This window comes from Ambystoma mexicanum, chromosome 2q (genome assembly GCF_040938575.1).
Source record: "Ambystoma mexicanum isolate Mex_15411 chromosome 2q, UKY_AmexF1_1, whole genome shotgun sequence".
Lineage (NCBI taxonomy): Eukaryota > Metazoa > Chordata > Amphibia > Caudata > Ambystomatidae > Ambystoma > Ambystoma mexicanum.
In genome coordinates, this window is record NC_090924.1 from 1,415,514,740 (window position 1) to 1,415,528,961 (window position 14,222).

A 14,222-nucleotide genomic window follows, 5' to 3' on the forward strand; every position below is an offset into this window, starting at 1 on the left:
TCGTGCAGCAGCCGACGGTCGATGTCTTCTCCAGCCGTCGTCGAGTGTCGACGTTGGGGTGGGGAAGGATGTCAATAAGAATTATAAATTTGATTATTAGCAAAAGTATGGCTAAGGCCAGGTGACTCCGCAAATTCTTCCGACCAGTATGGCGGAAAAAAACAATCTGAGGATCCTAGACGCATGAGGGATCTTGGGTACAGTGGACGTCACACTAGGGATAGTATTACTGGCACGCCTGTGTCGACGCCCATTTTCGAGTTTCGAAAAACAAACTGTAATACTCCGCAGCTTCCACTAGATGTCGGCCTATGCACAGCATGTGATCTAAGCAGATTCCACAAGCCTCAGAAATATATATATATATATATATATATATATACATATATATATATACACACACATACACACACACACACACACACACACACACAGTAAAAAAACTTTGTTAAAAGGGACATTATGGTTAAGTTGCGCTACTAAAAAACCTATGAAATTCAGTAAAACAACTTTGTTAAAGGGCGCCATCACCGTGCACTGCTAAGACTAACACCCAGGACATCAAAGATGACATCACAAATCACAAACGTCATTGATGACATCACATATTTGACTCGCTCTTTTTTTCCTTTCGTGATATATCTTAGACAGTAATAGGCACAAAAAATCAAAAAGTACTATATTTTAGACTTATACTTTAAATATGTTCTTACAATAATTCTTTTAGCGTCCACTCACACCATATAAAACATGTACATAGGAAAAATACACAATCAACACTTTCTTATGCTTTTGCTGTTTTTCTTTTACTGTACTTTCTGTGGATGTGCTCATATTTGTATTTGCATTAGTTTCTTTAGGGTGCAGTCACATCATGGGATATTTGTACATAGGAAAGTATTAGGTTTGAAGCAGAGCCACCCTTTCTGTGCATAAAGATAATCAGTTAGGTTGTGAACACTTTCTGCTTCTACTGCTGCTTTTTTGCATACTTCACTTTCTCTATATATACTCATATTTGTATGTGTTTTTGTGGCTTTGTGTTTTGTATGTAATAATGAAAATATGTAGTAAGTGGTTTTATTAGCTACTTATTACATGTTGCACAGTACACAACACTCTAATAAGAAAGCATTTATCATTTCACTATTCAACATGGGAAGATTATGAATATTGCACCGCCATCATGTATGCTGCACACAATGCAATGCTTATATTTATACTTGAGTCGCTTGGTATAGTGTAAAGAACTTCATAATGGAATGCTAATTATATCAATGCATTGCCAAATCCACTACATAGCTCAAAACATATATTCCAATTATCCTTCACATTTTCTGTCAACATTAGAATAAGAATCCCTTGTACAGAGTTTTCATGAAAACTAAATGCACATGTGATGTTATCAGTGATGCCATTAATTACGTCATCTTTGATGTCCTGGGTGTTAGTCTTAGCAGTGCACGGTGGTGGCGCGAGTTATGGTTGCTTAGCTTACCATAACTGGTGAATTTCAGGGGTTTTTCTTCGACTCCACACACTCCTTCTCTCCTCACATGTCTGATGTCTCTAAGAAGTCTCACTACCAGCTGCACCTCCTCAGAGGTATTATTCCTTTCCTCTCCTCTCCTTCCCTCAGAAGCTCAATGCCTCTTGAGCACTGGTTCTCTCTAGGCTGGAGTATTGCAACAGCCTCTTGTATTGCAACAGCCTGTTTCTAAATCTGCCTGCCTCTACTCTCCGCCCTCTGCAACTCATCCAGAATTGGACTGTGAGACTGTCCTTGGCCTCAAGCCCAGGGATCGTATCTCTCCACGACTGAAATCTCAGCACTGGCTCCCAGTGGTGGTGAGGATTAAGTTCAAAGCCCTCTGCATCGTCCACAAGGCCTTCTGGGCCTGGGGCCTCAATACCTCCAACTCCCTCTTCCTAAATATCTACTTCTCGAGCTCTTCTCTCATCTGCCTCCAACTCCCTCAGGGTCAGTCACTTCTCCAAGCAACGAGTCGGTGGTAGATAACTCTTTTGGCCGGGGCCTCCCTATGGAACTGCCCCCCTGAATCCCTGAAACTTGAGGAACCGTCTCTGGTTCCGGAAGCAACTCAAAACCCTTCTTTTTGCTTCTGCTTTTTCTCTTCCTCTTCCCCTGCTGACTTCCTGGCTGATACTGAAACTGCACTGGTTTACCTGCCCACCCTCTGATCTCAGGCCCAGGTCCCCTCCTCCGCCAGTCACACACCTGCACTGCCCTCCTGGCTACCGCTGCACTTGGGGACTGTTTCTGTATCCCTACAGTCCCATTACCAGCACTTGATTATTGCTGCCTGCCTTACTTACCCTTGCACTTGCCACCTGATGGCCACACTTAACTTGTTATTATCCCATGTACTGCACTCTTCCCCCACCCCTCTTCACTTGCGTGATCGGAATGACACCTGGCCTAGTAGGATCGCTGTCTGTCTTCCCTCTGTTCCCCGTCCCTTGCCTCGTCGCACCTTGACACACTTGTGTATAGGTGCGTTATAAATGCCATATCATATGTTTCTGTACTGTCGTAGGAAAGGTAGATGGCGGAGGACGACGAGGACTGCCTCAGGTTTGTCTCAAGAGTATGGCCATGAGCACTGCAGAACTTTGGTAAGGGGTGGGATACTCCCACGGGGTACAGGATCAGCGGTAAGACTGGAGGGTAATCCAAGTATTCAACAGAAACGCTTACAAGCTTGAATTATGATATAGTTAGGCCAAGTAAACTACGGGGGAAGTACTTGGTCATAAAGTCATAAGCACAGTACAAAAACACAACGCAAACCTGATAGGAACACAGATCACAAGCGATAAACCTCTTTCAGAACAACTACCTGGAATGGCAGTGAAACTGGACCAGATAAAACATTTAGTATAGGTCACGCCCATCCATGAGGAGCATACCGCCTGTTACTCTCAGTATACCCCAGTTTTTACCAGTTTAATATACAGGGTAAGATTGGAGAGATGTCGCAAGTACGATGGGAAAAGGTTAAGATACGACACAGGCCGGTTATCGATTGAAATCACTCCAGGTCTGGGTGGCTGCTCACTGGGTAAGTAGCTCGGCGAGCAAGCATTAGGGAGAAACAAGCAGGCCATTGATTAAAAGCACGGCAGGCCTGCAGAGTGTCCGCTTCCCCTCCCGCCCCCATGCGCCCTAAAAAACATACAACTTCCCTTGGGTCATGCGCCACTTAACCAGCCATGATTTGATGTTTAGTATTATCCTGCAAAGATCTTACGCGCACAACAAACAGGGCACATTGTGTAGAGGGGTATGCTGGGCACTTGCTAGAGACATGCAGGGTTCACAGGAATGCTTTTAAACTCAGTGGCAACCAGTTTCTCCAGAAGCAGGACAACACGAACCAACACATGTGCATTGCCGGAAGTACACCACAAATGAATGGAGTTGGGCACTCGGGAACATGCTAAGGGGACACAACCGAAAGGAGGGATGGTGAATACATGAGCCCGAAACTGGTGGGGATACTGTAATGAGTGTTGACCTGGCAGTCAGATCCCAGAGGCGGGCCGTTCTCGCAAGAATGGAATCATGAGTGATCCATAAAAAGGTTATGGGAATGACAGACCTGGCAGTCAGATACCAGTGGAGGGCCGTTCTCGCTGTAAAGGTAACTGGAATGATCCATACAAAGGTTATGGGAGTGACTGACCTGGCAAGCTGCTACCAGAAGCTCTCTAGGAGGGGATTTGTGTTTAATACGGCAAAAGGTTGCCTCGTGGTTGTGGTAAACCGGTCTAAAAGGGGCAGGAGGTGCTAACGGCAGTCAGGGAGTGTAGAAGCACCTGAATGAGGTCAGTAGGTTTTTGGGGCATTGGGGGGCCACACCAAAGTGTGGCAGAGTTTTGGGCAGTCCTAGCCAGGGATGGGTTTGACGCTGCGGTTTCGGCCGCGGAGGGATTCCCGATGGGCGCACCTGAGCCAAATTCTGATGACGTGCAAGAAGTCCCTTAGGGACAGTTGAGACTCCTGGTCAACGAGATTGTGGTCCTGAAGAATTACTGCTCGACAGTTACAGAGGCATATGTCCGCTACTCTGCTAACTGGAAATGACAAATGTCCCAGGGAACATTAAGACAATGATGTTCCCCGACCAAGGGGGTACCTTAGAAATGTAAGGAATTGAAATGTGAATTTGCTTAGGGCTGGTTCTGCACCCCCTCTCCCTCCCCCCACCCCCCGTATTCCAAATGTAAACAGTTGTCTGTATTATTCTTAGTAGATCTAGCTGATGCATGATGTCTTCTCCCCCACCCCCCAGAAAAGGGGGTGGGCAATGGGGGATGGCACCGCTTCCCTTTCTTCTCTGGTGTGCTAGCCCTCCCCCTAAAGTCAGTGGTGGTAGCGTTCTCAGGGGGAGGTACAAAAACTGCCCGAATACATACTGTTACAGTATGGGGGTCCAGTCGCCAGCAAACAAAATGAAAACATTGCTTTGGTGCTTACAGCACAAACAGACAATTTCTTTTAATCTGAGCGCAAAGCTGTCCAGGTGTGAAGGGCATTTTGGAGAGACAATATGGCGTGTTTTCTTGGCGAAATAAGCTATTAAGAAAAGGAAAATATTTAATTCGTCGAACCAGCTAAACTGGAAGATTTGTCAATAATAATTTCTAATGATTCGGTATTTAACAGTAATAAAAGGATGTTACACGTGTGATAAATCATAATCCGACAGGTATTCTAGGCTTTCCCGCGCATTCTTCGCAGCTGTTTTACCGCTTGCATATTTGTCGTGCTGTTATCATCGAGGCCGTTTTTCCGGCGTTTGTTTTTGAATGGAGTTTCCACCAAGACCACCTCCAACTCACCCTTACCACCTCAACCTGCCACCCACCCTCCAAACACAAAACATGTGATTTTTTGTGGTTTTATTAAAACGGCCGAGGTGAAAACACCACAGCAAATATGCAAAGGGACAAAATAGCCATAGGGAAGAAAACACGAAAACCGCATTCTAAGACTGACGGTTTGCGAGGCTCCTGGGAAGGAGATAAATCAGCACCAATTCGGGTTCCTGGCTGATTTGCATAAAATGAAAGCACATTTTGGAACATAATGACCACACATTTTCACATTTGATAAATAGCCCTGTGATAAAAGGATGGCATGCTTTAATAAGGAAGTGCATACTGTACAGTGGGCGTAGGGCCCACTGAAAGGTTCAGAACACTTGCAAGACCATGGACCATGCATACTGATTCGAGTAGATTCGGAATCTGGATAAGAGGGTACGATGGCTGCGACATCCATCACTCGGGGGCTGTAGAGACAGTGTGGCCTCTCTCCCACATGTGGAGAGGGGCGCTGGGTTTTGGCATCTCACAGGTTTAGTGCATATTGCATACCCAGTCCCCGGTGCACAGGCATCCTTACGGTATTACAGAGCCAGGGTGCAGAGCACTGCAGAAGAGCTATGAAATGCACTCACCTTGATATTGCCAACAAAATCCATTTTAACCGGGGCAAAGACTGTCGATCCGAGTTTATCTGCAGAAAGGAGAAAGTTCAGGTGAACGTTGAAACACGTGTGTGTGGGAGCGATATAAACAAACTATCATATATCGTATCATGGAAGCAAAGGCGGGTTCCACTCTTAGGGACTGGCCTCCAGTCGTAAAGGAATGCGGGCACCTGTCCTTGCCCATACGCTGGCATGAGTGCTGTCACACGGCCGCCGCCTGTGGAGAGCAGACTCACTAGCAGAGAACACTCCTCGTGCTGCCACGCCACCTTCTGGCGAGGGAGAAGACTGTAGGATGACAGCAACGGAGGCTCTGCAGCCCCCCCCCCGTGCGGTCGTGCACGTGGCACCTCGCATCACGGCGCAGCATGCAGGCGGCAGCAGAGGGAGGTCACCTGCAGAAGGTGGGGAGACACTGGCGTGGCAGCACCCCCTGCGGTCAGATGGGAAATTGCACACTTGCATTCACGCCTCCTGCCGCAACGCAAGATTATTCTAGCGCCTCTTAGGGCACCGTTCCCTAAAGTGATCCAGGTGCTTTTGCGAGACCCAAGAACAATCCAACACATCCGTGAGAGACCTGCTACCCTGTAATATTGCAACGGGATCTCCCAGAAATAATAAACCCAGACAGAAACGGAGCAGTGAACATCTCAAAATAATACATTTAAACAGCAAAACGACACCAAACCAATGCACATTCCAATTCTGTGAAACTTCATATAGTAGCAACCATATGAATGAAATCAGAAATGCAATAAAAAAGTGTCAATTATGATGTTATAAGGGTCCCCACGATAGCACCCCCTCGTGCAACTGCCTTCATCTTCTAATAAAACTACAGGGGATACCTGCCTGCCACCCCCCATTTTTAAAAAGCAGTGCTTTAAGGTGCTTCATATTTTTGATGCAGCCTAGAATTTTTTTTATCAATTTGCCTTTTTCTAATTTTGACAGTTTGACATTAGAATTACAACACTTTATTTGTAAGAAATGGAAGTATGTCGTGTGAGTTACTGCTTCTTTTGTTACCGCCCTCTTTGCAGAGATCTATAATAACAGGAGGGGCGTGGGGGTGAAGTCCGGCTCCTTACCCAGCACTGGCACAATGGCGTAGCAGGCGTCGAGGAAGGCCTGCGTCGGGATGCCTTCGCCCTCCAGCAGCTGAATGTCATTAAACCTGGAAAGAGGGGAGCAGAGAGGTCAATGAGGAAAGCACCCACTCAGCGCCCCATCTACTGCCCAACCCCAGAGAGCCGAGAGAAAAGATGCCACCAGGCCATGACCCGTGAAACGGAGGATAGTCTCTCTATGGGCGGGTCACAGAACTCTGGGCGATCACTTTTCCTGTATCATACACCCCAGCACTATCCATTCCATTCCGGAGACTCCAGTCCTGGTTTTAACCCAATTATAAATCCAGTACTACAAGTCCCAGAATGGAAAGCGAAAACCAGGACTGGACTATTGTCGTCCGAACGGTTGCCATGTATGCTGCATGCCCATTTTGGATAAACACATTATTATTGTAAACAAAAAGAGGAAAACTGGAGGTTCAGCTGTGGCAAAGCGTCGATTTTCATGTGGACCACACATGCAGTTCCGTTACAAGCTGCCTTACCAGGCGGCCCATTCCTCCCCGGGGAGGTGATCAGTTCCCCCAAGCTGAAGGGAGAATAGTGCACGAGAAACCGGAATTGGATTTCACATTCTCCGCGTCTTTCTGGTTTTTGTACGGTTACTCGGTTGAAGTTATGTTCCGCTAATGGTTCTTGCGCGGTCTCTTGCTGCTGTGGAGGGAGGCGGGTAAGGCAAGCTGGGATGTGCCGTTGGCAGCTTGTACACCGAGTGTAGGGGTGTTTTTCGGTTGGTAGCCACCATGTCGTGTTGGGCGAACATGTGTGGTCTGTATTGTTAAGTCAGAAAGAATGTTGATTAGTGTAGGTAAAGAGTCCAACACATGCTTGGTGGTAATTTCTGTCCAGATGTAAAGCACGCAAATACAACACATTCAATAAGCAGAGAAACCTAGGACTTGCGCTCCACATCTGTAGGCAACCCCCCTCCCACCCAGGCTCATTAGCATCACCTGACGTTCCACATCTGTAGGCAAACCCCCCCAGGCTCATTAGCATCACCTGGCGCTCCACATCTGTAGGCAACCCCCCTCCCACCCAGGCTCATTAGCATCACCTGGCGCTTCACACCTTTAGGCAACCCACCTCCCACCCAGGCTCATTAGCATCACCTGGCACTCCACATCTGTAGGCAAACCCCCCAGGCTCATTAGCATCACCTGGTGCTCCACATCTGTAGGCAACCCCCCTCCCACCCAGGCTCATTAGCATCACCTGGCGCTCCACACCTGTAGGCAACCCCCCCTCCCACCCAGGCTCATTAGCATCACCTGGCGCTCTACATCTGTAGGCAACCCCCCTCCCACCCAGGCTCATTAGCATCACCTGGCGCTCTACATCTGTAGGCAACCCCCCTCCCACCCAGGCTCATTAGCATCACCTGGCGCGCCACACCTGTAGGCAACCCCCCTCCCCACCCAGGCTCATTAGCATCACCTGGCGCTCCACATGTGTAGGCAACCCCCCTCCCACCCAGGCTCATTAGCATCACCTGGCGCTCCACATCTGAAGGCAACCCCCCCTCCCACCCAGGCTAATTAGCATCACCTGGCGCTCCACATCTGTAGGCAACCCCCCAGGCTCATTAGCATCACCTGGCGCTCCACATCTGTAGGCATCCCCCCCTCCACCTAGGCTCATTAGCATCACCTGGCACTCCACATCTTTAGGCCCTCCATCGCTGGGGCTGGGGAAGGGAAAGCACTACAGGCCTAGTGGGCTTCTGGGGGAGAGTAGTTTTCAGACTCTAAAGGGGCAGAACCAGGTTTCCTGAACTGCCAACAGTAGCTGTGTGGGACATGCAGTTAGTGCAATCCAACAGAGCAGTTCCATTCCCAAAGTGATTGTCAAGCAAGAAATATGGATGTAGTTGAACATGAATTGCCAGCCCCAGCTAGACCACGGCAGGCTCCGCCTAGAGCTCCTATGGCAGAATCGGAACAGTCACAATTGGACTCATTGTTCCAGCCTTTGAAATCACACATACGGGCTGGAGAGGAGGTGGGACTAGCAAAAGAAAGTGATGACCCAAGAATAATACCCAAAGTACGCGTGGCCGGAGGTCAAGAGCAAGGAAGGGAAGTCATCACATGGAGGTGATGCAGGAAAGAAGAGAACTTCAGTTTTGGGAGGATTTAAAAGAAGGTAATGCGAAAGCATCCATAGTGCAACTATTGTTACTTAACTCTTTACCACTGCATTTGTCGCAACTGCTGAAACCTGTGTATATACACTAATTACGGAACAGCACTGTAACCAAGCTGAGAATAACCCTGCTGCTCCTGCGACCGCATACCTTCACGTCTGGCGCGCAATATAAATGAATAAACATAAACATTGTACTCCGACTCTTTTTCTGCTGCTAATCAGGGGGTAAACGATGCAGTCATCTGCAAAGAAATGGCAATGAAAGCCAAAATATTGAATAATGGTGGCCAGGCATAATATACAGAGAAAAGAGCAGGGGGCCAAGGAGAGAGCCTCGGGGATCCAAACATGAAACAGTAACAGTTAAGCAAACGAACATCTACCAGCCCAAGAAACACACTAAGTGCAATCAGAGTGATGAGACGAAAACTGGGACAGATCCGAACCAAACATGCCAGGAGGGAAATAAAGCAGAGACTGGAATGTCATCGTGTCAAAAGTCCCAGAGAAGTCAGGCTGAATGGGAGAAGATGGTTTCGGACGGCGATATACCACCAAGGCGCATTCTTTCTTTTGCTTCTACAGTTGTTGTCAGAGTGAAAACAATAGTAGAAATACTCGCGTGAAGCACGGTGACGGGGAGTCCTGTGGGACATTGGAGGATCAGATTAGAAACTGTTGAGGCTTGTCTCGATCAATTTGTTTTTCCAAGAGGATTCTAGGTCTTGCCACTGCATGGCAGTGTATTGGAGAGCACGCGAATCCATCAGAAGCATTCTGTTCACCCACCAGCGATTGGATCATTAAGAAATTCCTGTAGGGATTCCCTATGGAGTTCCATTCTTTACTTGCGATTCTGATGAGATTGAAAGAGGCGACACAACCTTAGAGACAGCACAGCCCACCAGATAACAAACATACCCTCCTGCATTACTCAACGCCCAACAGATATCATTCGAACTTCCGATTGGCCATCATTTAAAAAAACTACCCCCAATTGGTTGATGTAGTGAAAGGCAAAACAAATATTTGGATGAAGCCAACATATAGCACACGAATTGCCAGGTGACATGGCAAGTAAATATTGTGTTTCTAAAGCACCCCCCAAATGCACAAAAAAAGAAAAACGGGTAGCAACAAAATCGGTAGGGGTCTTCCCACTGTTGCCGTCCATATGGATGCGTTTAGGTCAGAGGCGGCAGCAGTACGGATAGGGGCCGTTGTGCCAGTGGCAAACCATTCCTAGTCAGCCTCAGATCTGGACCCTTCCCATCCCTGGCCGTGGCCATACCCGGCTGAAATCTTTTTGTTGCATCCCTAGAGTTGGTCTTCCATTGCCATCCATTAAGGCAACTTTGAAAGGTTGGACTCTAGCCGCCACTTATCCGGTTTTCTGTACTCCTGGGGTGTCCTTTCAAGGGGACACTCCGGTGACCAAGACTCTTTATTTACATTTTTCTCACAGGCACACCCATCCATTTTCTTTCACCTGTGCCTTCCTTTCCCCTCCGTTTTCTATTGCCCTCTGCTATATGAGCCCACCCTGTGCCCATACACAGGCATAGGAGGAAAGCCCTCCCCAGCAGCACTTGAGAGAGGATCTCTACTATTCTTCTGTCCGAGATGAAACCCCTGATAAAATGGAAAAATGAACATCTGTCCATTTACAGAAATTAGTGGGTACAAAGGAGCAGGTAGTGTTGGGAAGGGGACAGCCCCGTCCCACCCCCCTAGGCGCTTTAAAGTGAGACGAGATGCATTCGGGGAACTATGAAGAGCCAGGGGGGACAGTGAGAGGGACACCTTCCCGTTTAACAGGATCCCATTTTAATATACCCAAATATAGTCTAACCACATAATACAGTGTAAGGCGCGAGTGGCATTGCCATTTTGCGTAGATATAGTAATCATAGGTAGAAGAGAAGTCCTGCAGGTAAATGTAGCATTGCATGCACTAGCCACAAATTAGCCAGACCACAGAAATCTCGAGCCCCATGAGGACAGCTTACACCCCAACCGCCACAACTTCTATTCATTGTTCTAACAGTGTTGCAAAGATGTGTTTTTTTACCCAAGAGGAATGCGCCCTACAAGGCAACGATCAGAGACCGGCACCTGGTGTACATGTTTTCGCACACTGGCCAAAGCATGACCCGCCCTATTCCAGGGTGACCACGAGTTATAACCCATATAACTGACTAAACCCTAAGATCCACGAATTCCATGGCACCAGGTGCCCTTTGACCACCAACCCAAAAGTAAAAAGCCCTGAAATGTTCAAAGAGGACGGACAGGACATATCGTTGAAGTGACAATCGTGTGATTTGTACTGCGAGGTGCTCCGAGGGTTACATTATAGTTCAAAACGAGGGTGGAGACCTTGGGAGTGAGTGAAATGTGTGTGTGTGAAGGCTAGAGTGCCCCCGAACCTCCTTTGTGTCAGTCTTAAGGCCTGCCAAGTGCACAGCACGAGTAATAAAATATTCGTATGGTAGGCATATAATTAATTTGTTTTCTGACCTTCAACCTGAGAAGATGAGCCCTGCATCACCCACGTGATGGAAGACGGACTGAGACCAATAGATCACCACCCCTTATGGGTAAAGACGGAACGTGTACAGGGTCCATCCAATCGCCCGCGCAGGTTTTTACTGTATGTTGTTGCGTCATTATGGCGTGGTGCATCTTTAAAAGTTTCTGCTTGTGAGTTCTTTGGTGTTGCTCTCATCTGTGTGTGAAATTAAAACCTGTTATCCTTACTAGATCGACTTGGGCCTTTCTTCCCTAGCGGGTAGTATTCTCTCTGGTGTGAGCGTTTAGGTGTGTGCCTTCAGTAGTACAAAAAAGCCTCTTTAAATTAAAATGTATTTTTGTTTCCCTAAAAACACACATGTCTCCAATTAAATACTTTCTGAACGCCAGAATAATCCTTTTACTTCTAACTTCCAAAAGGAACTGAATACGGATGCATCATAATCTTATCTGGAGTTCTGCTCAGAAAGGTTTACAGCCCTCCCGGTGGCTTGGAATACAATCAACACTACTGACCCCAAAATAAAGCGGTCACACTTGTTGATCGGCATGGACCCAGAACCATACACAAATGGCCAATTGATAAATGCATAAAAAACGCCAAGCCTCAAAATTGCTCAGGGTAGAGCATTTCAACTTTACAATAAGAAGTAACTGGAGGCATCAGCCTGGTTGGAACAGAAAGCAGGCTATTACATTACAAAGCCCTCTTTAGAAGTCCTGGGGGCATTCTGTGAAAACGACAAGCTTTCTATTCATATCGAGGGTGCCCTCAATGTGCAAGAATAGCAAAGTAGAGTCATTGGAAAGTCTGGCTAACAAGTCTGCCTTTGCGCGATAGTCTATACACGAGCGCCTTCCAGTTGGTTTCTAAGCAGATAATCCAGACAGGACTAGCCATCACCACCACTATGTGCTTTTCTAATCATAGCAACACGCTTCCTGGGTAGAGCAGTGGTGTTTTCACTTACTCTCGTCTCGGGAGGATAGCTCAGGGGCAACGTGCTTGCCTTGTAAGCAAGACAACAGAGAGCACCACAGGTTCGATCCCCGGGGCCGTGCTTAGAACCATCTGGGTACTAAGCACGTTATTAATAACCTTTCATATCATACATGACACTGAACTTCTGTTAATTCAGGGCTTTATCAAACCTTTAAGGAGTCACTGCATTCGTATTTTAGGGAGAGAGTATTGTTCATTAGTTCACACCCACCCATGCTAAACTCAAACAACGAAGCAGAGCACTTGAGTACTTGGCAAGAGAGCTTGCCGCCTCGCTTTCTCCACCCAACCAACTGCAGGTCTCCACTTCCTCACTGTGCAGTTGAGCGCTTCCAGTTTCGTTACTGTATTAGGCGGCCATATTCTTTGCTTCTCTGGACCCAGCCTATCAACCTGTCTGTGAAGTTAGCGCTTAGATGTGGGTGCTTCATGGTGGGCCGAGTAGTTTCAGGATGGAGTTCCAGGCATTGAGAAGGGAGCATCAACTGCTCTGCAGGCAGAGCTGCTGCTAAGATTTGGATGGCCAAATATGGTTCGCATTCTTTGAAATTCAAGTAAAAGCATTTTTATGGGATTAAAAAGTACTTCATTGTCGACTGCTGTGTTTTTAGGCAAGTAAACATGCATGTTCACTTTGAAAAGCAGCTATTTATGTTTTGCTGCAAGCTCATGAATTGACTGGTAAAGGATTGCCACCTGGTGAGGGTGTAGAAGCCTGGCTTGGTTTGATTTCTATTGATGATCAAATCCATCTCGGAAAGCGGCGCCTGCTAAACAGATCCTCTAGAGCCCTTTTCAGAAAGCTCTGTGCCAAAAGCATAGTGAACACCTGGGCTCTCCTGCATCCATTTCCCGATCTGCAGCTGCTGATCTTAAGTGGCTCAGAGTAGCTCCAGAGTTCCCAGGAGCCCTGGTGATAGGTGATGGGACATCAAAGTCACTGCAGAGATTGCATGCGAGTGTGCACCTCGGACTCCAAACCATAATAACGGTGCAGGCTACCCTTCTGGTGGCAGGGTCATCTCCAAGAATAAGCCATACCTGCGTGTTGCTACGCTGCTCGGTAGTACATACCATTATTAAAAGCCACAGCAGATTCGTATCATGCTCATGCCAACCCTGTGAGCTCCCCCCAGTACATAAGGGAACCCCCTCATGTTGGCTACTAGGGGTTCAACACAATATTCTTAAACAAGTATACCGAACATTTCTGCTTGCATACACATGTCCATCTATATATAGTGCATTTAAAGCCAAGTCATGTCTCAGGACTAAGTGCTATCAAACCATTTTTCAACATTGCTTTTTTTTTCTTTTTCTGTTCTTGCATCAATTATTTAGTGTAAAGCATGTTTTCCTTTTGTCAATTTGTTGCTCTATGCATTTTCAAAAAACATGGATTTTCATTTACAGTATCTCTGATGAACATAGCTCCCCATCAGACTTATATAGTCAACAACAATTTTATACACATCCCAACGTGCAAAACTAAAGTGAAACATTATAAGAAACACCTTGTGCTGCGACTTGGCACCCAAATGAACCCTTGTTAACATTTCTTTCAAATCAGATATAGAAAGTGCGACAAGGCCAGTAGCGGGGCTTTGTCAAGGAGAGATGAAGGGCCTCTGGCTAAATGTGGGAGATTTACAGCAAAAGCCAGGAGTCAATCCTAAATTCAATCGCACTAGAAGAAAAGGCTCAATGCCCTCTCTAGCGCCCCCCGCCCCCCTACGCCAGTATGCTAGTGTGCAGACCTTAACTTCAACCTTACGTCCTTTATCAAATACTCACCAGTATCTTTCTATTACTTTACAGAATCCTGCATCTGGCGTCAAGAATGCAGTCCCAGTCAAAGAGCAGAAATCACTAACCTCCGGGAAT

At 47.0% G+C, this 14,222-nt stretch overlaps 1 protein-coding gene across 1 annotated transcript in view; it reads right to left on the reverse strand.

Annotated features, from left to right (window-relative positions):
* Positions 1-14,222, reverse strand: part of PLEKHA8 (pleckstrin homology domain containing A8) — a 353,037-nt gene that overhangs the window by 38,931 nt on the left and 299,884 nt on the right. The window contains exons 9-10 of the mRNA XM_069648916.1: positions 6,614-6,699; positions 5,487-5,545 (exon numbers count right to left, since the gene is read on the reverse strand). Of these exons, the coding sequence (XP_069505017.1) occupies positions 5,487-5,545; positions 6,614-6,699 (145 nt within the window). The remainder of the gene's footprint in view (positions 1-5,486; positions 5,546-6,613; positions 6,700-14,222) is intronic.